A 27,665-nucleotide genomic window follows, 5' to 3' on the forward strand; every position below is an offset into this window, starting at 1 on the left:
ATGTTCCTGCAGTGACTTAGCTGTTTTATAAACCCTTTCCTTTTGAGGAGAGAGCTTAGCATAGCATTAGCCACACTGAAGCACACTTTGTCTCAAACCCCATAGCCCGATGTGCTGCCTCTGTGGCGACACACTGCAACAAGAAATGGTTGGTAACACAAGTTTTATACATAAGGCTGACATTACGCTGTCATTAGCATGACTAAGGTGTCATGAAGGCTGTCATTAAGTGTTGTTTGCTAAATTATGACACCTTTGGAGCTGTGTTGGCATTTTTTGGGTTAGGTGGGCAACAAAAATGTGATTGAATTTGACCCGAGGGCCACATGATCAACATTTAAGTCAGCATTTTGAATAATGACAAATCTGACTATGAATACGGCGTGGAGGGTTTTGTCTTTTATTTGTCTTTGTCTGTTGTTTTGTGTAGTTTTGTTGACAGTTTGTGTGTCTTTGGAGCGATTCTGTAATGTGTTGTTTTTTTTTGTATTTGTTTGTTTAAGAGGTTGTTGTGTCTGCGTTTGTTGTCATTTTGTGCATTTTTTGATTTTTTTTGTGTGTCTTTGTGCATTTTGTTGTTGATGTGTGTGTTCTGGCAGTTATTTTGTGTATTATGTTTTTCTTCTTGAAATACTATTTTTGGCGATTTGTTTTGAGGGTAATTTTAAAAATCTGTCACCGTTGTAATCAAAATTTAATTGTAATTGAGTTTGTTATTGTATATACCATGGAAATGAACTAAAAACAATGAAATTAATTGCAAAACTGGTCAATGGCTTACACATATGTAGTAAATTATTAAAATATGTTTCATATTAAGTTTTCCCACTACCGATCAGTGAATTTTCACACTCATACAGGTGGTAGGGGTTAGAAGAGTTGAGGTTAGAGTTAGGATATAATATATTTTTTTGAATAGGGACAATAAAATTCATAATATGAATGTAAATGATGTAGTGTTTATAACTATTGCTAAAAAATTCCAACTCTTGTCCATAGTTAAGCTTTTACATATTATAATAAATGCACTAAAGATGCTAAAATGACATCATACACACATAAAAAAAAAACCCACATACAATCATTACAACACAATATGAATAAAAGTTAGTAAAATTGTAATTGAGCTTCAGTAATTGAGAACGTCATTGTAATTGAATTTCAGGGGGAAAATAATAATAATTTATTTGTAATTGGAAAAAATGCCGGTTATCATAATTATAATTTATTTGTAATCGAACATGGATAATTGAAAACATAATTGTAATTGACCCTAACTCTGGTCACTTTAATTATAGGGTAAGATAATAAGGAAGGCTAGCAGTAACTTGAAAAGGTAGGAAATGTTTATGTTTTAAAATGCAACACTTTATTTCTCCTAATTTATGCAATTGTTTCATTTTCATTACATTTCATGGAAAATCATTCTCCTATTTTACTAGCAACAAACAACTTTTAACTAATTGTATAACATTTAACACTTGTAAAATGTAAGAATTATGTCATATTTTACAAAAAAATTTCATATATATATGTGAAAAATATTTTTTATATTATATATGTAACATACTACTGATCATACACATGCTTAAAACCAATGGTCACAATGTTTCAGTAAAAATAAACATTACATAGGTTATTCAATACTAAAATGATAGCACTTTATTTATCAGCCTTCATGACACCTCATTCATGATAATAACAGGTGTCATGTCATAATCATGACAGCGTAACGTTAGCCTTTATGTATAAAACTTCAAAAAAGTGTTTCCAAATGTTTTTCCTCCTGTTTTTGGCATCAAGTCATTTTGTTTTCTACACACAGATGTCATCCCTATCTGTTTATTAGCTTTTAACGCCATTGCCGCCACTCATTACCTGTTTGTGTGTCGATTGTGCAACCAATCATATTTTTAAAACGTACTCCAATTATTAAGATCTGCTACAAACAGGCAGGTATAGCTGGCTGCCATTATATAACGATTTTAAGTAAGTAAACAAGTGAATACATTCGAGGAAATCTAAATGGAAGAAAGATTTCCTCTCTTTTTCAGGCATTAATTAGCTTAATGTGGGTCATGTGACCTGGATACTCTTCTTTTTATCTTGTTATGAATATGTCTTTTCTGTCTTCTTTTTTCAGAAATAACATTCGGTTGGTCAAAGCAGCGCTGTTTACGAGAGTTTTTGATTCAAATATGTTTGTCTTTATTTGTTATGATGAAGGCCCTTGCTAACAGATAAGCTGTTTTTTTTTTTTTTTTTTTTTTTAATACACTTTTATTTTTTTTTTCAGAGGAAGTGTTCAACAGTTTGTTGCCTGGCAACCTGGTGTGAAGTTGCTTCACAGTTAGTCTGGCACATAATCTCTCGTCAAACCACAAGATGTCCTTTTCACATCATCCTTTCCTATTGTTCACGTCTGTTCTTATCAAACAAACCTAACGTTATGCAATGATTACCAGTGGCGTCGGGAACGCGTTAAATCGACGCGGTTTCTCTTCACTTTCTTCTGTTTGTTTTTTACACATTCACGTGTGGCCTGTGCTGCGATACTGACCCCAAAATGGCACCAGTTTTCACTTTGAAAGGCTTCCGTCATATCTGATGTATACGTTATATGTCCGGCATAGCACTGTGAGCACTAGGGATGCAACAATACAGTCAGCCCACGGTTCAATACGTACCTCGGTTCACGATTCTGTCCGTTTAAGTGTTTCTACTGTTAGGTGTTTTAGGTACATTTAACGTTTATTTCAAACTGTTTTATTTTACTTTGAAGCAAAACTAAATTCATACGCATTCCTATGTATGTTGTAATGTATATGATATTACATAAACAAAACTTAATAAAATACTTATAAAGTTAAATAACACTTCCAAAGGACAAGTGCTTAACCCTGGCAGCCCATATACAAATTGGGTAAATACTCATTACAATAATAAAACAAATAAACAAAAATTAATTATTTCCCATAAATAAAGCTGTAATAAACTTAAACTGGTCATTTATTTTGTAACGTGGACCAAGCATATTTAAAAGATGATGGAAGCCCACATCTCTACGGACTGAAAACAATGTTTTCTCTTCCATGTCATTAGACTGGACAATGAAAGTAAAATGTTTCCACATTAAAGAGTAAGTACAACCAAAACCAACTTTTTTCTGCTGAATACATATTTATTTGGGTATGAAGTAGTGCTGTGGATTGATCCTAGTCGCACCTCTTCTCATTTTAGTAAAAGTATTTAAATTTTGCGTATTTAGCTGTAAAATGTCCGTCATACTGGCCACTAAGGGTTGAACGCCAGCTATTACAACTGAATTTTGCTATTGGTTAAACGGTAAGCTCTTGAAACCCCTGCGTCATCACTTTTACTGTTGGCCCCGCCTCTCCTATAAAATTTGAGAGAAGGGAGAGGGTTTCCTCCAATCACAGCCCTCACTGTGTATTGACTGACAGTGTAACTAAGGAAGTCTAATGCTCCGTGTGTTCCCACGGTGTTGTTTTTGACTCAGTGCTTCTATAAAGAACGGATTCCGCGCTAATCAAAGGATTCATCAAGCTATGTGTGTATTTTCAATCACATAGTGTGCGTATTCCCGTCTTACCCGTCTACTGCATGTGAGTGGACATACGTGTCCGTCTCTCTATGTGCACGGGGTGGTGGTGGAGCAGGGCCCTGAGTGGTGTCTGTAAGGCTGAGTGTGAGTTTCACATCGTGATTGTGTGTGCCTGTAGAAGTAGTGACAAATTTCAGCTTATGAACTCGCTATGTGTGTGTGTATTACCGTCTGTTTCTGTGCACAGCGGTGTGGGCTGACAGAGTGGGCGTGTCTTACTGCTACAGCAGTAACGCCCATAATCAAGGCATTTTTTGAATTTCCCTCTTAGTGGCAGGTCAGCAGAAAGCAGGGGTTTAGTTACTCTTTAAAGATTGCGGTGCTTCCTTGCTGCCGTAGCTGCTGCTCACTGCTAACCATGCTAACCATGCTAAAAGTACCGTAGATACCTTTGTTGTTATATTTTAGCGCGTTGTGATTGCGTGCTTAGAGAGACAGAGAAGCGCAGAGCCTATACACCAAACCGTAAAAACCATCAGTATTGAACCGTGGATGCCGTACCAAACGGTTCAATATATTATTAAGAATTGTTGCATACCTAATGAGCACTAACATGTCAAGTGAATAGTGGTAATAGATATTTTGGGTAAAATTCTATTTTTTTAGGTTTCATCAGAAAACTGCAGCTACACCTACACTGTGAAGACCTTGTCCCAAATTACAGTATGTCGCCCATGGTATACAGCAGCAAATGGTAAAGTTTGACTTCTGTGCAGTAGGAAGCAATGATGCCATCTCGTTGTCTAACGTATCAAACATTACAGTTCTTAATCAATAGCCCCATGTTGATCCTGCAATCTATTTGTATAAAAAGTGTGTAGTTGAGTTGGAAATTCCAAATAAGATCTTGCTAGAAGCAGAAGATGCCACGCCTCCTCATTCTTCCTCTGGGCCAGCAGTCAGCACACAGATAAAATCAGTAAAACAATGCCTAAGTGACTCCCTCCTTTCTCACTGCTGGAGTCTTGTTAAAAAGGACAACCTTAAATTGCTCAGCACCTAAAGGCGCGTCTGAAGAGCCACAATAGAAAACTGCATGTCTACAGTCTAAAAGCTCAGTGGCCTTCTGTGTGTGTCTTGATGTGTGTGCGTGTGGGTGTGCTTCAAAGCTCTCAGGAGTTTGGGATAGCCATCACAGAGACACAGATACAACTCTTCTTCAAAGGTATGAGAGAAAAATTGTATAAATTTTTCCCAAAAGGTTTTCCCACTTCCCGCTTGGTCCTTTATATTGCTTACTGTGTTTGATTTGTGAATGTTCTTAAATTCACTATCAGCAGTTTTCTTCCTTGACAGAAATAGTTGATGGTCATTGTTCAACACACTGATATCACCACAAAGACACACACATCCCAGCCCTGTAAGCACTTGCTGGTTGCAGGTGTTACCAAATGGTCGCCATTCTCTCTACAACAACGGACTCTTGAATGATTCCAAAGGTGAACTCATTGAGAGGAGGACCAATCAAACACAGTACTGCAATGAAGTTCAGCTCCTTCACAAAAACACGTGTATAGACCTGCACCTTTGAACACACCAGGCTCGAATGTCTCCTTGTATGCCAGGACTCTTTTGGGATCCTTTCCCACACATATTTTCTTTCCTACACAGTCACCTCTGTCTTGCTGTTGGTCACGAAGTAGGGCTGTGTGGGAAGGAAGTGTTGACTGTGACTTTGACCTCTAGTGCCATGGAGTTGGTTGGGCTCCAACACGGTGCACTGCGGCCTCTTGTGCCCGTAGCTCTTCCTCCGACCCACCGTCTCTGTCCCATCCCAGCCCTTCAGCCCTAAACCCCCTTGCCCTGCTGCAATAGTGTTGGAGCTGTATGCCACGGGGCGGCCCATTGTGGCAGAGCTAAGGCCAATGGCTGCTTCAGCAGCCCTGAACATGCCCAGTGATGTGCCACCTGGCATGGTCCCTGTCATGTGTGCCAAAGAGGTGGCTCCTGGGGGCTTGCTACTGTGGGCCATACTATGAGCATGGGCGTGGGAGCTGTGAGAACTGTGAGCAATATGACTATGACTGCCTTTGAGTCTCTGGCCATTTTGCTTGAGTCCCCCAACCCCTACACCTATGTGTCGATCTGTTGGGAGAGTTGAGACAGAGGAGATTCTGGGCATCTCAGTGACATAGGTGGCCACAGGTTCTGGGGTGAGTGGACCCAATGATGTCATGGGAGTCATGGAGGTCATGTGATTATGTGATGTCATGGGTGTCAAAGAGGTCATGGGTATTGCAGACGTCATTGGGGTCAGTGAATTCATCTGGGTGATGGTGGGATTCATGGGAATTGCAGTCATTGGGTTTGAAACTGTTGGGTTTGTAGTCATTGGGTGAGTCATAGAGGACATGTTGACCATGGAGGGCCTGGAGTTGCCCAAAGGCTGAAGAGGAAGGCCACCTTTTGTAGGCAGCTCAACCATCAGTCGCCGCTTGCTGTAGAGATCTCCGTTATACTTGGCAGCTGAAAGAAGACAAAGAGACAGAAACAGGATTGAAGGAGTTGAATCCTCAGCAATTTAGCTTTGAGTTTTTTGTCTTAATGCAGAAAAGGAAAGGAGTTATTTACAATTTCATTTATTAAAAAAGAATCACATGAACAAGAAAATGTCCAAAGAACAATAGACTAGAAATGTATAATTTCTTTTAAATCGCACAACCTATGAAACTCAATTAAGAATTTTTGAGTTGGTTTTTCACTTTCTTAGTCAGTCTTCTAACTGACCAATCATAAAGGGCTACAGAAATATGCCTGCTTGCAGAGGCCTGTGGAGCCAAAGTGGAAGTACATTCAAAATAAATGAAAAGAATGTCTTCACCTTGTCTTTAGAGAGTCAAGAAATGTCTGCTGCTGTGCATGTTTTGTTGCAAAATTATGTTGAAATCTTTTGAAATGGAATTCTTAATTGGTAATCCCTATAATTAAAGGTGCAGTTAATATCAAAGTTAGCTTCCATATTCTTAGTTCTGTACAGTAACTTGGTTCACTGTCTGATAACCTTGGTGTGTTTTGGTTAGCCAAAAGTCGAAGACGTTCCCTGATGTTACTTCAATAGGTTAAACCAGTGGTTCTCAAACTTTTTGGGCTCAAGTACCCCCTTTCTCTTATTTCTGAACCCAAGTACCCCCTTTGTGCGACTACAACATTTTGCTAAGAAAACTATTTAAAAACAATCATACAGCATAATAATTGAATGATAAGTGATGACACACATTTTAAAGAATCTCATTTTGTAAATAAGTGAAATTAAACAGTATTTATTTAGTGCAGTGGTTCCCAACCTATTTTGGATTCTGACCTAATTTTAACATCAAGAATCTCTGGCGAACCCAAAGACACTTTTTAGCTCATAGCTCAGATATTTATTTATTTTTACTGCGATTTATTTGAACTGGATTCACACAATGAAAGTACAGAAATACAGTTGTTGAAGATTATATGTTGTTTTAATCAAAAAACAATGGGGTCCCAACCTCAAGGTTGAAAAACGATGATGTAGTGGCTCCTGAATAGAGTTTTTTCTATAGTTTTGATCATTTCCGGTCATATCACGCCTGGGGTGGGACCAAGACTGACACTTTATTTGTTCATTTTCTGCTTTCTCTCCCTCTCATGTACCCCCTGTATTGTCATTGCGTACCCCCATTTGAGAAACACTGGGTTAAACCATACCAGCAGTTTTTCTAAATGCATTATTCTTCATTTATGTGATTTAATCCATCCATCCATCCATTTTCTTCCACTTTATCCGGGGCCTGGGTCACGGAGGCAGCAGTCTCAGCAGAGATGCCCAGACCTCCCGATCCACGCACACCTCCTCCAGCCGTTTTGGGGGGACCCCGAGGCGACACCAAGCCAGCTCAGAGACATAGTCCCTCCAGCGTGTCCTGGGCCTTCCACGAGGCCTCTTCCCAATAGGACATGCCTGAAACAACGCCCGAGAAAGGCGACCAGGAGGCGTCCGAAACAGATGCCCGAGCCACCTCAGCTGGCTCCTTTCGACGTGAAGGAGGAGCGACTCTACTCCGAGCTCCTCCTGAGTGACTGAGCTTCTCACCCTATCTCCAAGGGTGCGCCCAGCCACCCTGTGAAGGAAACTCACTTTGGCCGCCTGTATCCGCGATCTTGTCCTTTCGGTCATTACCCAAATCATATGAGCATAGGTGAGGGTAGGAACCCTCACCTATGCTCATATGATTTGATAATATGGCATAACACCACAGTTGGTGAAGAAAGGTAATGGTCTATAATGATTTATTTGTTATATATTAGACAAAACAATAACAAGGAAATAGCAAACTAGCATATCCTTCCTCATCTTCTCTATCTAAATACTTAGACTATGCCACTGTTACCAACAAAAAACAACTTATTTTAGTTCCCATGAGTATTATTCCAGTTCCAAGTTCCAGTTCCAAGTTTTCTCAAGACACAGCTGTGTAAATGCTACTGAAGGTTCTGCTGACTGTCAGAAGGCTTCCACAGTGAGATGATCTCTGTTCAAACCACCAAGAGCTTTGATCTTCCTTCTGCTGTCTTTGTTTTTTTTCTTCCTTTCTGTTCTTCATCTCCTTTCACAGCCAATGTGTGAATTAATTAGTTGAACATCGTATTTGCAATAGTCTGTCACAAGGTGTGACCTGACCTCTGTGTGTGTTTTCTGCTTTTCACTTAGGCTGAAGTGTGGAACGTAAAGAAAAAGTTATAAATGATGGAAAGAGAATATGGTTCTGTGATCTATAAATATTGGTATTTAAAATATTTAAATGAAATAATAACGATGGGAATTTGCAGCGTGTGTATGTGTATGTGTCTTTTTCCACAAATAAATGAACCTGTAAGGAGTAACAACTGATTGTATTACATTTACTGTGACGGATTACAACAGAACATCATTATATACAGTATATTCAGTTAAACTAAAATTGTTCTGAAATGTGTGTGGTGCATGCATACTCAAACTCATTCTTGTTTAGGTGGTTTTTTAACCGTACAGTTGGCAGGTTATGTAATTCACATATGCCTCTTCCTTCTGTCAATCAGTCTATTATCTAGTATATACTGTACTGTAAAATAAACTACGAAATAAGACCTTCGTTACTCTAACTCAGACATAGGCAACTGGTGGCCCTCCTTCTAATTTTATGTGAACCCCAAAACAAATCCCCAAATACTGTATTTCAAGAACTTGGAAGGAATATAAAGCCCAACATAATAACTGCCTTATCGGGGCGCGTAAGAGGAAAAGGACTTCCGCACACTGGAGAATGCACGTGAGGGCAGATTTGAACGAGAACACCCACATTTCAGGGCTGCTCCACCCACAGTGCATAACTGGGATTAAGGCGCGCAGCAACTGACTTATGTACAGGGGGGGAATAGCGCGCAGCCAAAAACAGCGCCTTTTTGGACTTACACGCATGGGAGAATAGAGCCCTTAATGACACTTAATGACACCTTATTCATGCTAATGACAGATAATGACAGCGTAATGTCAGCTTTATGTATGAAACCAAGTAAAGTGTTACGGACCATTTTTATACTCTCTGACTGGTGTTCACAGCTGAACATTCCTCAAAGGCTCCTTCCTCAAAGTCACTACACTCACTGAGTCTGTAACTATAAATTGAGCTCACTGCAACACAAACGTGAGAGAAATAAGTGTACAATCATGTGAATATGTAGCAACAGGAGAAAGGGAGGTATTGGTTGTGAATGAGTGTTGGAGGGGATCACCTCCTCTCTCCCACTGAGTCCCTGCTGGAACACCCTCGAGGATCAAACTTGCTCAGGCGACAGGTGAATCAATCTGATGCTTGTCAGTGTGACACTGCACACATCAAGCTGTGTGCGCGAGTCGGTTACTCGGCGTATGCTCTGCATGCCTCTGCCTGAGAGATTCCACATCCCACTGAGGCCAGCTCAGATACGCATCATGAAAAGTCCTCCGTATTAGTTCTCTGAAGTGGCATATCAATGCAAATCTTTGCAGGTCGACTGAATACCTTGGCCTCAAGTTGAATTTTTAACACCTTTTTCAGGAAGGTAGAAAAGTGCTGGATACAAAAACACTTTGCAATGGTTCGGTTTGGTAGAAATCAAAGAGTGCATGGGGGAAAATAACTTCAATGTGAATCCAAGGAGTGGTCATTATGATAACAGGGATCATTAGCCTTACTGTTTGGCTCTATGCTGAAATAATAAAAGATACATGTTAACATTTAGACCGGTATAGAAATGAAATTACTCTTTATAGTACTGATTTATTATTGGCCCACTTTATCAACCGTTCGTTCATTCAGAACTGAGTGGACGACGTGCGTTCGACCATATTCACACAAACTTTATATGGTGTTTGTCAATTCTGACGTGAGCGTACGCTACGATCAGATCTGACCTCGTGTACGCAAGTGGATTTGCGTACAGCCTAATATGATTGAGGCTGAATATAAAGTAATAAACTAACCTCAGCTGTCATTTAAGCATAAGCGGACACACATTCAGAACAGATCTAAATGGATTATTACAAGACATTAAATCAAATTACTTGAATTACCAAAAAGCCCACTTTATTACTGATATCACTTATTTGGTTTTTCCTTCTACACTGCTTCTGCTTCTGCTCTGTATTGAACCGGGGGAACGCTGCTGTGTATCATTCATGCTTTTAAAATGTAAAGTATAGTATACCTTAAACTTTGTCAGTAATATGATGTAGTATAGGTGAATATTTTTTGTGTGTTATCTCTTGCCTAAAGCATGCGGACAACTGATGCTGATATAAATGGCATATTTTCGTGTGTCTCTTAAGGATCTCTGCTGTGAAGATGTATGCAGCGCACACAGGGGGGCAGACGTCACCTATAAGCTCCTTTATATGGTGGCTGACAGATGCAAACGTGCAGCAAACAGCAAAACGCTGCAAACATAGGAATTCTGCAAAACTACACCTTTAAGTGCAGTTTTCACACTCTTCGTGCCAGTGTTTGTTTGACCTCAGTGGGCGGGGCCTCTGAACCAGGAAGATGGAAGGGCGCAACATGTTAATGACAATCGAATTCAGCTGGATTTATCAACACCCGATCATTTGTACGCTGGGATTGGTCAAATACGAACGCTTCATAAATCACGCGGTTTTTAAATCGTTCTTTGACGTGCCATTTTCATTATCTCATTTTACATTTTTGTTATCTCGTGCTATAATTTAAGTAGAACTTGTTTTATTTATAATCGCAGCTTTGGGAAAGACTGATTCAGACTTGTCATGTTAACCCAAAAAACAAAAAGGAGTTTGTTTGTTTGTTTTTTTCCATACAAAAAAATGGGTAATAGAACATTTATTTTATTATTTTGACACTAAACAATAGTAACACTGTTACTAGCAATTCAAACAGCATTAACTTCAACTCTTTGAGAATTTATGTAAACCATTTACAGAATTGAAGAATAATCCCAAACAGTGATGTTATTTGACTAATCAGATCATACTACACGTTGATAACACTTGTATTATCAATAAAAATATAATGTGCTGTAACACTTTTTTTTTTTTAGCTTTTTTAAAAAAAAAAAAAATCTCAAGCCTTAAAAGGAAATCCATCCATTTGTCTGTAAGATATCACTACATATAACCAATTTCATCTTCAAACCCTTCATTCCAGCATTATTAGTGGTTTTGGGAAGAATATATTATGAAACAAGAAAAGCATGACTAGAAAAATACTTTAGGCAAAATCTGAAAGTCTATGCCCAATTACTTGCAGGTTATTTGTTGAAAAATGTAGAGTAATACTGTGAGGCTTTTCCTTGGGGCTTATGGCATTTCTCGGATGTATCAGTGCATTTGTGCATTCGACGGGTACCATAATTGGCCATTTGTACTTGCAGAAGCCTGAATCTCGATTTGGGCGAGACCTGTATCCAGGGACCTTTATTAGCTGGTTTTTGCTGTTGGAATTCAAGAGTGACCATAGAGAAAAAAAATGCACGGAGACAGTGGATACAGCTATTGATTGACAGAAGTGTGACCTATCACTTCATTTGTAGACCATTGGGAAAGTGACAGTCAATTAGATAAATGGGTAAAACTAAGAATGTTGAAACATTAGGCATTCTTTAGTGACTCGGTTCAAGTTCTAGCTTCATCTATACTGCATATCATTGGACAGGTTTCCAATCATTTCATTGGTGCCGCCTGGAATCGCTCTTGTGGTATAGAAATCTGTCAATCAAGAGGAAGCCCCCGAGGAGAAGAGACCCTTCCTTCAACCACAAGAGCGCATGTATTAGGATATGCTATAGGGGACAATTAAGATTAGAAGATTCTTTAAGGGGGTGAGATGAAGCAGGATGAATTGGGAAGGGAGAGGAAACAATAGGAGAGCGAATGTGTATCTAGGAGAGGAAGAAAGGAAAAAGAGAAGGAAACATGAGGAGAAAAGCAAGGTGGATGATAAAGGTGATGCTAAGGAGCAGCAAATATGATGGAGAGAAAGGGGAGAATAAGAAATATGGAAGAGTGGGATTGAGAAGGCGAGCCTGAAAAAAGGAGCAGACCGGTTAGAAAATGGATGGATGGATGGATGAATGGATGGATGGATGGGTGGGTGGATGGATGGGATTGAGGAGGAGGAGAATTAGTAAAATAGACAAATGAAAGTCGACGTTAATGGTTAAAGGACCAAAACGGAGGCATGGGGTATAAGTGGGAATGGAAAGAGAAAGAAAACAGACTGAAATACACAAAGAGATGCAATATTTACAGTTGGTGTGTTGTCAGACCATGTAATGATTATTGCAAAAAGGAACAAAGTAATGTCATTTAACCCTCGGAGCATTTTTTGTGACAAAAAGTGACATTTTAAGTGTCTTTATTTGTTTGCCTCTCAATATTACGTTCATTTTTAAGGCTAGTTTCATGACATTTTGCCACTATTGTTTTTTTCATTTTTAGTTGGCCTTCGTGTACTGCAAGTGTGTAGAAAATGATACATGCGTCATAATGAGAGTTGGTAACTTCGTGACCAAATTTGCCTCAATGACTCCCATTGTAACCACATATTTTTCATATACTGTAATCATGACATATCATAATGCTTTTTCAATTAATACCTAATAGAGCTAAGCCTCAAAGCTACCTTCAAAATGATGGGAATATATGTTTTAGATGTAAGGACGCCCCTGCCAACCAGAGACCATTGCATAAAGTTTTAGGGAAATTTTAATGAAAGGCCTGGTTTTCTTATCTTGCAAAATCTACAAGATGTACAAGTGTATTTTATTTAATTTTTTAAAACTATCCTTGTGCCAAAAAATAATAATGCCTTCAATTCAATTCTGCTATTAATTAATGACACGGTCAAGGCTGTAATATTTTCATCAAAAATATTTAACTTTTGCCCACATTTTTGGAAATACTGCATATTTAGTTTTATTCCTGCTGAGGTTCTCATGATTAAAAAAAAGTCCATACAAACAAAAGGACTTGAAAATGATAATAAATATTAAATCTATGGAGAGAGTCGAGTGTATGTGAATTAAAATGGGTGCACTAGAGGTAAAATCCCCTAGATTTTTCCTCTTGATTTCATTGTCAGAGTCTATACCTTTTGTTTATCAAGCGATTTATCTCCTGTGAGATACTGATGTGAAACAATGGTACATGAATTTAATTCAGTAAAAGCTCTTCCTGTTGTAATTGTCTTCCCATCATTGTTACGAATAAAAGGCACAAATTCATCTGTATCTGTAAAAACCCGAAGGGACATTTAAAAATATGAAGAAGAAACAAAAAAAAACAAGAATACATGTATATTGCCATCAATGGAGTCATTAGTTAGCTCATTGCTAACTTCTACTTTCCCAAACTTGCAGGGTGTTCTTGTAGCCATATTCAGGAAGTAGTGGCCTCAGGAAAAGGGTAAAATATATATATATATATATAAAAATACAATTGCTCAGCAGGAAAGAATACAGCTCTGCTAAGTTGTAAAGCTTGTAGCCATCTTCCAGCAGTGGAATGAAGAGGATTTATTGGCCTACATGAACATCTAAATTCCTCTGTGAATTACACTGTATTATCTTTAGCTGAGGAGAGTTGACTTAAAGTTTTATAAAGTCTTACTATGTGTATGTGGTGGACAAACTGTGAACAAAGTCAAGTTAAAGCTGATGCCTTTTAAACTTTTAGTCTCTGGGTGATAACACTTCATCTCACATTGTACTGCTGTCATCAATTATTAACTGTTCAATTCTAAAATGTTCCCGAAAAACTTGTTTCACTTGAAGATGAAGCACCAGACAACCCACTTTAGCTCCGTGTTTCACTTTTACACAAAATCTTTACAAGTTGAGTTTTAAAAAGAAATATTTGTGTCTGATTCAAAGTTAAAACGTCATCTCTCACACTCGTGTTGTCTGAATGTTGTAGAGCAGGGGACTGGAACCAGTGGCTCCTCCCCCATGGCTCAGGGACCAATCATAGCACCCCCTCTGACCACTAGCACATCATCAGGCTCGCTTGTCGTTATTCACTGTAATTCAGGGGTGTCAAACTAATTTTGTTCAAGGGCCACATATGGCCCAGTTTGACATCAAGAAGGCCAGATTAAATGGAAAAGTGTGACTTTGTGAAGGAAAAAGCACAAATTCAAACAAAATCTCGAATGTTAAGTAATTGGTCAAAAAATTATTTGACTTTACAACAATTTTTCTGGAAATTTGCCAGAATTCTGTGGGATAATTTGCAAGAAATTTCCAGGTTTTTGAAAATAATTAATGTTATCCTTAAACTTTGTTCTGGTTATTATTCTTCCATCTTACTCCTACTACTCTGCATTTTCAAAATCATTTCTACACATTCTGCTATGTAGATTTTTTCTATCTTTTCAACTTTTTAAACTGTTCAACTTTTTATCTTTTCATTTTTCCATCCACATTTCAACATTTTAAACCTTCAAATTAGAACTTAGGCTGTTCAGCTTATTTCAACCATTCAACCTTTAACATGTGCAGCTGTCTGTTCACTTTCAGCTCATTCCTTCAACTCATTTCAACTTTTTTCAACCTTATTGCTAATATTCAGCTATTCGTAAGTTAAATACTATGAACTATGCTACACTATTTCTTTTTTTCCCTAATACTATTGTTAGGCTAATGCTAATGCTAGGTTAGTGCTAATGCTAGTGAATGCTAATGCTAGTGAATGCTAATGCTAGGCTAATGCCATTGCTAGGCTAATGCTAATACTAGGATAATGCTACTGCTAGCGCTAGGTTAATGCTAAGCTATTGCTAATGCTAAGGTAATGCTAACACTAGGCTAATGCTAAGGTAACTCTAATAACAATGCAAGGCTAATGCTAGCTAATGCTAAGATAATGCAGTGCAACATAACCCAGCACCTGCATCCTCACTTTTTAATATTTAATATTACTGTAAATATTGTAGTACTGCAACCTCCATCCTATTTCATCTGCAGTTTCCATCCCTCCATCCATTTTCAGACCCATTTTGTCCTATTTCAAGGTCGCGGGGGTCTGCTGGTCATGTACATCTTATATGACAATTTGTAAATGTAATCATTTTCAAAAAGTTATATTTTTGCTGTATTTTTTAGTTTAAACAAAATCTACCAGTGGCGGACCAAACTTGGCCCGCAGGCCTTAAGTTTGTCATATGTGCCCTAAGATATGCAAGCTATGTAAGAAATTCCAGCACCAAGAAAAATAAACATTGCTTCATGTCAAAGATAGAAAGTGAGCAACAGTTGGAATCTTTTATGAATGTTAGAGCGTTAGTAGTATTAGAGCAGCAGTTAATCTCCGCCCCCTCAGTGACAACGTGTTGGCCTCGCTTCAGCTGTAATCAGAGCTGCAATCTGGCCTCAAATTTTTGACCTAACACAAGCCGAGCACGACAAAATTCGGTCTGAACCCGAATAAAGCCCATTTACTTAAGCCCAAACCCATTACACTTCAACACTATTCGACACTATTCGACACTATTCACTAACATAAATGACGTCTAAAGACGTCATTTATGTTTTTGGACTGGGGTTGCTAGGAGACTAGCTAGGAGACGTGAATATCGAGCTTGTACCATGATGTAGTGACCAACTGGTGCCATGCAGTTGGCAGCAGCATACCTTTGGATGAGAGATCAAAATATGCTTCAAAGTCACTGAAAAAGGCTTTTTTCTCAGTTTTTTTGACACAAACTGGTGATATGTGTGAAACTGCAGATTACAGAAGAATGAAACAAGCTCAAAAAAAAAAAAAAAATTCTGATGAAAGTAGAGTCTAATCTTTCCGAATCTGGTTTCAGATTTCAGATTGTCATAGAAACAAAAAAATTCTGTGGGTCTTGAAAGATCAGTGAAAATCATCTACAAATGAGGTTGGCTGCTCTGAAAATGGCTGGCAGTGAACGAGTTAAAGTTTTTTAACTAGTGCTGTCAAGGGATTAAAAAATTGAGCGATTAATGAATTATGCTCTGTAATTAATTAGTCTAATTAATGTCTTTTTAATCTCACCTAAAAATTGCTGAGAAACACCCTCAACGTGAGGTATTTTCATTTAAATGACAATATAGTGGAAGATCAAAAGATTGATAAATGACAAAGTGGCTTTATTAAGTAGTTCATTGTAATACATGGTGTAAACTAAAGGTGTCAGCAGCCACACCTTTAGTTTACACCATCAGAGGGAAATATTTGTGTGTACTTTAGTCAATCAAAATATAAATGAAATAAAAAATCAGGTCCATATGTAGTGCTATAAGTTAGCACATCATAAACAGTAAGAACACTTTTCTGAGCAATGTAATTGCTGAACACCAAACTTGTTGCTTTTTCTCTCCTTCAGGTAATAATATTTATCCAGTGACTTTGGTCATTTGTCACTCATGGATTTATTCATTTTGGCTCTGAACCCTGTCATCTTGTCCAGTGTGGATTGGAGACACGGCGTGCTCGCAGCATGTTGCAGTTAGCTGTCCATGCTACCTGCTACACGCTCGCTGTCAATGCTAGCTGCTACATTGTAGCAGGGGCCGCAAAAGTTCAGGTGATCCTAGGGTTTCCAACTGTCCCGTATTCGCCGGGACACCCCGTATTTGGACCTTAATTGGTTTGTCCCATACGGGACTCACCTTGGCCCGGATATTGACTGCAGTGTACCACTCCAACCAATAGATGGCCCCCTTGTACTAATTTCTAAGGTAAGGTACTGATTCATTAGAAGCAATTCCAAGAATTAGTAACTCCATTGTGGGATGCAGTTTGGTGGTGCCACGTGCTGAGTGCTCAAATATGGATAAACCAGGCCCAGCTAAGAAGAAAAGCTTCAACAAGCAGTGGGAGGCATTAGTCATGGAGGTGAAAATGACCTGACTCAACATGCATCCACAGAAATGCACAAGAAGGCAACATTAGCTAAAGGTGCAAGTAATATTAGTACATTCTTTGCCACATCAACAGAAGAAAATGACCAGATTGCTGCAAGTGAAGCCGCGTATGTGTACCATACAGTTAACCATGAACTCGGCTACAGCAGCACTGACTGTCTGGTTAAACTCAACGGCGCAAACATTGTGAAGGAGATGATTATTGGATAATCTCTCCTCCACTGTATATTTCAGTTGCAACTGATGCCTCAAACAAGGGAAATAGAAAACTGTTTCCAGTGTGTGTCAGCTATTTCTCCGTGTCTGAAGGAGTTCAGTGCAAGTTACTGGACTTTTATGAAGACAGTAATGAAACTGCTATTGGCATTTATAATGCACTAATAAACTGCCTGGAAACGCATGAGCTGGACACCAGTCATATCACTGCTTATGCAGCAGATAATGCTAATGTCAACTATGGCAAACACAACTCTGTTTATCAGTTATTCAAACAATCAAACGATTGTATTCTGAAAGCAAACTGTCCAGCTCATATAGCTCATAACACTTGTAAGCATGCCTGTGATCAGCTGTCGGTGGATATTGAGACAGTTGTTTTAAAAATCTACAGCCACTTCTCAGTGTCTGCTTCTAGAAGAGAAGAATTGCGGACATTTCTTGACTTTGTTGACATTGAATGGCGTGAAATTCTGCGTCACGTTTGCACAAGATGGCTCTCTCTTCATATAGCAGTTGACCGACTCCTGCAAAGCTGGCCTGCTCTGACTGCATACTTTAGGTCCCTTGATGGTACTTGTCCTGCGGTATTTAAGCAGATTTTTGATGATGAAGAAAAAACTGAAGAGGTTGAGATTTATCTGTGCTTCTTCCACAATGTGGGTTGTGTTTTTGAACTACTTGTGAAAAAACTGGAGGAAACAAAAAGAAATCCAGAAGTTCAAAGCTAAGATGATGCAGTGGAAACGAGCTAGCTTTTTTGGATACCAGACCAAACAGCTCATGGACAGACGACTGCCCCCACAACGGTCCAAGCAGCAACAGGACTTTATGAAGTTCTACGACTCGGTCATCTCTTACATTGACCAGTGGTTTGACTTTTCACCAGAGAATGTTATGATGAAACTCAAACCTATTGGACTCTATGAGGAGCTCACCTTCACTGATCTGGAGCAAGTGGTGGCTGCCCTGAAAATGACAGAGATTGTCAGTATGGATGAACTTTATGAAGAATTTTGTGCGAGCCGGGAGGAAATGCAGAAAGCCAGACAGGATACTACAAAAACTACAAATGAGAAGTGGATGGCAGTTTTCCAAAACACTGGAAAAGCAAACCTGACCAACATGTTCAGGATTGTCTCATTTGTCCTCAGTGTGCCAGGCTCAAATGCTTTCACTGAGAGGATTTCTTTCTCTGATGGCCAATAAATGGTCAGACTCCAGGAACAGGTGCAGCACTGAGCTAATCAAAAATGAACTTCAGATATCGGTGAATTGTGGCTTGCCATGCAAGGACTTTTTCCGGGTTGTGCAAACAGACAAACAAATGTTGGAATCCATCAAGAGCAGCAAAAAGTATCCTTGGAAGAAGTAGACTTGGTGAGTTTAAAGTTCTCCTCAGTTGCTTTTGAAATGTTTTTATGTATTGATTGTGTGTTTAATATATGTATGTGAAGGTCCAGTTAATAATAATAATAATAATAATAATAATAATAATAATAATAATAATAATAATAATAATAATAAAGGTTTGAAATTGTTTTGTTTTTTTGTCTATTATCAAAAATGTGTTAAATATAGATATTTTTTTCAAGGTCATGTATAAATATCTGTGCTATGTGGCATTTATTACCGGTCAAAAATTTCTGTCCCTTATTTGGTCCACAAACTCTTTCTTGCGCAATTTGCACACAACTGGGCTTTTTTTTCTATCCGGTGTTTTTATTAGCTAAAATTGACGCCAGCGAAAGAAAATCAGTCTCCTGTTAACATCATTTATTAATGTGTCACAGGTTCAGCCTTTGATTTTCCTCCTCATCATCCATCTGTGCATCGTTCTCACGCTAATCAAAACACATCACCTAACCGCTAATTTACAGCGCGGCGATGAAGACTGAACCTGTAGGGGCAAAGATCTTTAGCTCTAGTTTATTGTTCTAAACCTCATCATCATCATCATCATCATCATCATCATCATCATCATCATCATCATGTGCTGCATCAGGTCCGAAAACAGAACCGACGTGGGGTTAACAGTTGTGCGCAGCAGTCACGAGATAACAAATGAACAGTTTCATTAAACAATAGTTAACTACTCATTGTGTTTCATAGCAAAACATGCCAACAGTGCAAAATAGTCCTCCTCCTTTAATGTACGATGTCATTGAATTAACTCTCCTCACGATCTTTTGCTTTGACAAACACATGTTAGAGAGATGGTATATCCGTGCATGTCTTCCTCAGGTGTTTAGTTATTTATTGATCTCTCTATAAAAGCAAGGAATCTCTGTCTGTCTGTGTGTGTGTGTGTGTGTGTGTACCGCCCAGCCCTAATATATACTGTATATACATATACAGTATATCTATGTATCTATGGTCATAACGTAAACAGGAGTTCCATGAATCAGTGATTGATTGATCAACCTCGCGGACAGAAAATGTGTCTCCATGTAGTGAAATTGAATTCATGCAGTAAATTTGAGAAGCAGAAATATAGAGAATTTTTGGAATGTGCTAAGATCATTTTTTTTTTTCAATTTGAAAAAATTTCAAGATACTAATTCAGTTCCAGTACAGTAAATTCACATTCAAGTTGTTACTTTCAAATTCAATACCAACTATTCAAATTCAGTTTGTCGTGGCACTTAACCACATATGAATCAGTGGGGTTTGGATCACTATGTAAACAGTGAAATATCTTGGGAACAGATAACTGATATCTTCTTTACTGTCGACACGGAATTGCCTCGACAAACCAGAATTCCAACAATCAAACGCTGCCGTTGCCCAAAATATCAAGACGTCGTCTGATGTCTGTATTTCAAATATTTCAGGAAATTCTAACAATAAACTATGAACCTATATGTGTTGCAAGGTACGAGATTCAGGATGACAGAGATAATTGCAGTTTTTACTCCTTCCTTTAATCTCCAAAGTGACACGTCCATTCTCCTCTTGCTACTTTTTTCTTCTGTTATATAAACAGCTACTGTAATTACACCATTTTTTGAATCTGGGGCAGAGGATAGTGCTCAGAATAAACAAGAAGAATCATCCAATACTGTAACCGTAACATGACCCAGAATCCTCCACATAGTGTAAGATGAAGAGAAAAGTTTCATAATTACAGAAAACGCCAGAAAAGCCAGAAAAAGCGATTCCAGGAAGATAACGTGTGTCATTTTTTTCTTTTCAACGAGCCCTGACAGATAGATTTGCTGCAGTTTAGTACAGATAATTGTCTTTACAGATGATATTATCCTTAAACACGCTGAACACTGAATCACGTCGAGCCAGTGTACCTGTCTGGCATAAACAAGCTTACGAGCATTAGTGTGAAAAATCACCGTGTCATCTCAAATGAGTTGTGGTCGCAAAATAGTGTCACTACTCATCACTACGAGCATATGGCCAAAGGCAATGCAAATTTGAGTCAGCAGCACCAGGAATCTGACTCAGTGGATTTAGTGGCAAACATTGAAGAATTCAAACAACCTCATCATTTGTGTCTCACGGCACGTTCAGTTTTTCACTTCAATCAATAAAACCTGTCACATCAGTCTTAAAAACTGCTGCATTTTACGCACATCTTTCCTCAATAAATATCTGTGTGTGTGTGTGTGTGTGTGTGGCTCGGCGGATACTAAACTATCCATTTTCTGTTGATTAACCAGTCAAATGTGACAAATTGACTTGCTTCTTGGCATACGTGGAGTTTCCGTAGGGGTCTATAGGACGAAGGAGGGACTTATATACATGTATGTATATGAATGACCACCAGCAGTAGACCATAGTAAAAGACTAGTTATTTTTTTGCATCTAAAAAGAATCATACATAAACATAGATTTCTCAGATACTCCGGATATCAGTTTTAAGTTACAGTGGGTGCTGAACATTTCAAGCTCCATTTTGGATTTATTTTGGCAGGTCCATAATGCAGCTTTCAAATCTTATGTTACAGAAATGAATAATAAAAATAATAAAAACAGATAGATTGGTTAGATTTGTTTTCATTCCTTATTTGTGAAGCAAAACGTTCTATGAATTAAGAAATATTATAAAGAATATACTGTATATTAAGAATATATTATTCTTATTTATTTATTTATTGTCTGCCGCCCCTGGCAAGAATCTCAAACTCCGCCTATGCTTCTTTGTATATTTTGAAAATGTTAAACCACTCGTCTAAAAGACTCTCAACCCGAGGTGAAAGTACAAATGTTGCTGTAGTGTTGTGTGGGTACTCTTACTTTTTTGAGTATACTTCTAAATCAGTAATTCTACTTGTACTTAAGTACTTTTTCAAAGAAGTAAAATAATTTGTTACATTTGTATACCAAACCTTTACTGAGTAAATTATTATTTTTTGTTTCAAACTTATCAAAAAAAAATGAAATGACCAGCCAACAATCAAATGCATCACATCATAGACGACCAATCAGATTACACATAATGCACAGCATTGAATGACGGTTATTTCCCCAGTTTTAGAGTTCATAAATGTATCTATACTTAGAGCCTGAGCATTTTTGTAAGTTTGAATTGAATTATTTTGTATTATTTTATTTAAATAAAACTGTAAAACGTACATTTTGACAAACCTCTTATTTTAAACAGATGCCTTTGTGGGAAATAAATTCAGTTATTTTCTTTTTTAAGTTTATACATCAGATGTTTACTGTATGCAAGAAAACCATGGCAAGATTTATTACCAATAATAAACATGAGGGGTGAAAGTAACTTGTAACTTTTACTGAAAGTACTATTTAATTGAGCAAATTTTTACTTGTACTTGATTATTTTATGTATGACTCACTTGTACTTGAGCACAATTTCAATCAAGTAACAGTACTTCTACTTGTGTAGGCAGAGCTGCCAAGCCTCACCCTTTGAGCGTGACGGTCACGCAATATGACCTATTCTCACACTACACGCCACACTTGATGTTTCTCATGCTTATATTTCCCCATTCAATACTGTTATAATACTATTGGTCCTCGCGGTTTGCCGAAGCTCGAGAAACTCTGATTGACTGACCGAAATAACCAATCCCAGACCAATCCATGTCTAAATGCCGTGCCTAAATCTAACCAACCACGGCAGGCATCACACAATAATAAACCATTCAGAAGCAACATAAGGCTGGTCTTGATGAGCCGTCTCTAACTAGTATTTTTCTCACACAACACGCTCCGAGTCGTCAACAGAAAGAAAATTTCGAGAGGACAGACGCCATCTGAGATGGTATGTAACTACCCAATTTTGTTCACTGTTTATATTGTTGTGAGTGTGTGTGTGTGTGTGTGTGTGTGTGTGTGTGTGTGTGTGTGTGTGTGTGTGTGTGTGTGTGTGTGTGTGTGTGTGTTATATTGTTGGTTTACTCGTCAAACAAACTAACAGTTTGTGTGTGTGTCTCTCGCTCACTCACGTGTGTGTCTGCGCTAGACATTAACTTAAAATAATTAAAACTCTCATTCAGCTACTAGCAGTGTTATGAACACTGCTAGTAGCTGAATTGCACTTGTTGGTAGGTTATATCAGCATAAATACATAATAAATAAAACAAATGCCTTGCCTAATCTAATGTTCATTTGAACTGTTCTTGTTTGATTATTTTTGTATGTAATTGTGTTTTTCTATGAACATTATTTCAATCAAAAATCACTTGATGTTTTATTAATGTTTTTTACATGATTAGCTTTTTAATGACCTCCTGTCTGTTGCAGACATGGTAGCACTGCCTTGGGCCATATAGTGTTTTAAGTGGGAATTTTGAAAACTAATTTCATTTCTAATTTCTGGTTAATTAAAACTAGCATTAGGAGGCCACAGTGCAGGGCGAGCCGCTGGCATGGAGGTGAGGACATCAGTCTTAAGGTATAAATCAGTGTTAAAACAGGCCAATTTTTTTTTTTCGCTGGAACGCATCACGTCACTAAAGTCTCACTCTTGTCCTTTTCTGAAACTTGGCAGCCCTGTGTTTCTAATATTCATATTTATTTATCTTTACACCTCTGCTCTCAATCATTAATCAAATCCCAAAGAACAACATGGCTTTACAATAAAACACAGACATGCACACAGGTGCTTGATTAAAACACAATGCTAAACTGCTGAAGCTAATGCTACGTTGCTTAGCTAACAATGCTATTATTTACATTCAAGGACAACTCTGTTGAAGTAAAAAATCCAAAGAAACTGCTCCAACTACTTGTAATCTTTAATCCCAATTTTTAAAATATTAACAGACAAGCAAAAAATATATATAATTAAGCAGGTGGCACCAATTTATAGAGGTTTGTGACATTAGCTAAACAGCTACCATAGGGCAAATATTGACGGCGATACAGTAATTGAAATTGTGCACAAAAGGTTTTTCTTTCTTTTTCTCGTTCCACTTTGTATTTTTTAAGCCTTTTGTTGCCCTTTCGTCAGTGTCCGTGATCCATAAATCACACCCAACGTCCATCTAGTGTGTAGAACAAAGCCTGTCCTGTACTCACGTTACTGTAGTTAAGTTGCTTTTATGGATACTTGTACGTTTTTGAGTCTATTTCTAAATCAGTAATTTTACTCGTACTTACAGTAAGTACGTTTTAAAAGAAGTATTTTCTTACATTTCTCAACCAACCGTAACTGAGTAAATCATTACATTGTGAAACTACAAAAAAATTAAATGAGCAGATAACAATTAAATGCATCACATCATAGAGAGTTGAATGATGGTTATTTTCTCAGTTTCAGAGTTCATAACATATATAAAAGCTATACTTAGAGTCTGATTAAAAATATATATACTGTATCTATATTTTGAATTGAATTAATTGGTAGAGGTGTCCCGATTTGATATTGATATCAGATATCGGTCCTATATCAGCCAGAAAACGAATATCTGATTTTATCGGACTGCATCTAAAATCTATGCTATAATATATATTGGTTTTTTGGATTTATTTTTTCAATATCTACTATTTTATTTTTTTATTTCATTTATTCAATCATAGAATATTCTTATTCTAAAAGGTTAATTATATGTAATCCATTGGTTTATAATAAATGGGTCTGTTTTTTTTTTGTTTTGTTTTTTTTAATAATTAAGCCTTTTTCTAACATTCCACTCTACAAAATAAGTAATAAGTTATAATAAATATAAAAGTATGTATGATTGATGCTGATATCGTATCAAATCGGTATCGGCCAAAACTCAAGGCTGCAATATCAATATTGTATCGGAAGTGAAAAAGGTTTATACATAAGATGTTTACTGTATACAAGGGAACTGTGGCAACAATGTATTACCAAAAATAAATATGGGGGGTAAAAGTAACTAGTAACTTTTACTTTGAGTACTATTTAATTGAGCTACTTTTTACTTTTACTTGAGTATTTTATGTACAGTAGGGATGTAACGATTCACTCGACTCCCGATACGATTCGATTCACGATACTGGGTTCACGATTCAATTCTCTCACCATTTATTTTACAAAATGGGACTGTACACAAATGATGATTGATAAATATTCCTTTATTTTTTTGTGGAAAAAAATCTAAAAAATACTGTATTATTTTCCTTTTATTTTTCATTGTCAAAAGAATCCCTTGATAAACTATTCAAAACAATACAATTTAACTAAAAATAAATCTTGAATGAAATAAACAAAGGAATAATACAAATGAAGAAGAAGCCAATTAATTTAAATTCTGGTTCTATAGTAAACAATGCAAAACTGCATAATAGTTCTTTTTCTTTTTAAAAGTTCAACTGAAAATCTATTTTGTGCCTTAACAATTGGACTTTAAAAAAAAAAAAAAAACAGTATTTTCACTGTATTTACGTCAGATATTTGTTTGCACCAGCAGAGGGCGCTGGTAACCCAGTGGTCGGTTGGCATGCAGCTATTCTTGCAGTGAAGAAGAGATGCTATGCGCTAGCAGACAGAGCTAATAGAAAGACGTGACTCTTACAGATGTTCACGTAATATTACAGATATTCTTTCGGTGCTAAAGGGGTAAGGAATCATTTATAAACATGTTTAAGAGTAGAAGGCGGCCAGAAAGAAAGTAGTAGCCCGCCGTCAACACTTATAAAAATATATAAAAAAAGTACTGCGATTCAATTTTCACAGTATCGATGTGAACAGTGATACCTACGAATCGATTTTTAACTGCCTTACAATTAATCGTTACATCCCTAATGTACAGTATGACTTACTTGTACTTGTACTTGATTAGGATACATCAGTACTCTTTTCACCTCTGCCTATAGCTGCAGAAGAGGATTAGGGCCACTGGAAAAAAAAACCATTGGACGATTTTATATTTATAGGACGGTTGGCAGCCTTAGAACTGATCCACATCTATTCACACGTTTCCAGCCAGTAGAGCTATGTTCAGCATGAGCTAAAAGTGTTTAGTGTTTGTCCAACAAACACAAGCCCAGTTAAGGTTGAATGGTCAGCGACGTCTGCCCCCCATGAGACGCATGCATCGCTTTTTAAAACTGTCAATACAGAGGTACAGTAGTGTGCACATTATTGAGCTTCCAAAACTGCTAAATTAGGAATCCAACTGCACCCTTGTTAGTTATTATAGATATACAATATAGCCTATGTTCCCAAAGAGGAACATAGGGTACCCATGGTTACAGATTATTATTATTTTTTCTATTATTAGGGCCCAAGCAGGACCCTATTGTAATGCACCTAGTTATATATAGTTCCTCAACAGCATAGGTAAAATTCAGAGACAACTTTCATTTTCCCACCAACATTTAGTAGGTTTGGATATGGGGCTTCAGTTCATTTAGTTCAATAAAAGAAAACTTGACGGACACTCACCTACTGCCTTGAGCGATGCATACTTGTTAAAATCCTTGTTTTGCTGCTGCTGCTGCAGTTGTTGTTGTTGATGTTGTTGTTGTTGTTGTAGGTGTTGTTGTTGTTGTTGTTGCTGTTGTTGTTCGTAGACATGAGACAGCTGGCTGAGGGTGGGGTAAGGATGCGCTTGTGCCACTTTCAATCCCGGGGCCACATTGTTGTTAATCTGGCCTCCCTCTGTAAAAAATTTTTAACAAAAGGTTAAACATAAGAATTTCATGTCATGCTTGAGATATTGTACCATATAGCTAAGTTATTTAAGGTCCCGTACTAGGAAGCTGGAAATACTGTAATTATGTTCACTTAAGAGAGGTGATTTCAGCCTGGCTACTTAGACTGCAGCGTCAGACCAATCACAAACACGGAGAAACTGTATCAAGCAATTTATGTCACAAGTGAAGAATAATTCTTTAAAAATAAGAAGAATGAAAATCCATAATTCAGACCAAAAACAACGCTGTTGCTGCAGAAAAAACTGGAAGAAAAGAACACATTTGCTTGGTTACTGTCTCCCACTCCATATTTAGTCACTGCTGCCTTCAAAAAGTGAGAACAACGCTGCCAGAAAGATCGAATGAACTATGAAGCAAGTTCATTTTCACTTTTACAGTTGGTTTTAATGTAAAATTTTTAAAAAGATTTTGCCACACGTGAAAAGACCCAAATTACAACCTTTACAACTTCAGTTAGATAGGGGTGTGAAAAAAAATCGATTTCACGATATATCACGATTTTTTGGGTGTCGATTTAAAATTGATTTTTTTTTTTTTATAATTTTTTATAAATTATCTTTTTTTTTTTTTTTTTTCGGGGATATCTAATCAATATTTTTGTGTATTTGTGCAATATTTCAGTGATTATAATGCTTTCAATGTGTTGCAATGGTTACTTGATGCCTGCGATATTTATGTATGCATTTATTTTCATATCATATGTTCAGATCAGTGCTTAAACAGATACAATAGAATAAAATATTTGTCTTATTTTTGTGCATTGTCAGTAACTCAGGGTAATTTATCCTTAATGTTCTCACTGACAGTGGTTACAATGCTGTCATTATGTTGTCATGGTTACTTTGAGACTTCTACACAGTAGTTTCAGTGAAAAGAAACTTGTTGCACTTTATTTTTTGATGACAGTGTGTAACACTGCATTTTTGTTTTTGTCAGTGAAAATGTGCAAAAACACTAATAATAGTTTTGACTCAGTTTGTCCTCTGAATGATCCATAACTTCTGATGAACATATACAGCAACTTGATTTTTCATCTCTACGTTACGTTTTGATATTAACTGTGTAGATTATCGCGATATATCGCGATAATATCATATTGTGACCCAAGTATCGTGATACGTCTCGTATTGCAACATCTTACCCCTAATGGTAGATCAGTGCCTTGCATCATCATGCAAAAAAACATACAACAGGTGTTTTTTTAATGAAGATTTACATAGAGGCAAGTTTGTTTTTTAGCTTTTATTTTCTTCAGTAATGCACTTCATTTAAACACCCATTGCCACTGTGATAACAGGGTGTATTA

General features: G+C 37.4%; 1 protein-coding gene across 1 annotated transcript in view; it reads right to left on the reverse strand.

Annotated features, from left to right (window-relative positions):
• Positions 1-2,248: 2,248 nt before the first annotated feature.
• Positions 2,249-27,665, reverse strand: part of shisa9a (shisa family member 9a) — a 101,506-nt gene continuing 76,089 nt past the window's right edge. Inside the window, exons 3-4 of the mRNA XM_028476380.1 lie at positions 26,088-26,303; positions 2,249-6,091 (exon numbers count right to left, since the gene is read on the reverse strand). Of these exons, the coding sequence (XP_028332181.1) occupies positions 5,229-6,091; positions 26,088-26,303 (1,079 nt within the window). The 3' untranslated portion in view covers positions 2,249-5,228. The remainder of the gene's footprint in view (positions 6,092-26,087; positions 26,304-27,665) is intronic.

Source organism: Gouania willdenowi, chromosome 19 (assembly GCF_900634775.1).
Source record: "Gouania willdenowi chromosome 19, fGouWil2.1, whole genome shotgun sequence".
Lineage (NCBI taxonomy): Eukaryota > Metazoa > Chordata > Actinopteri > Blenniiformes > Gobiesocidae > Gouania > Gouania willdenowi.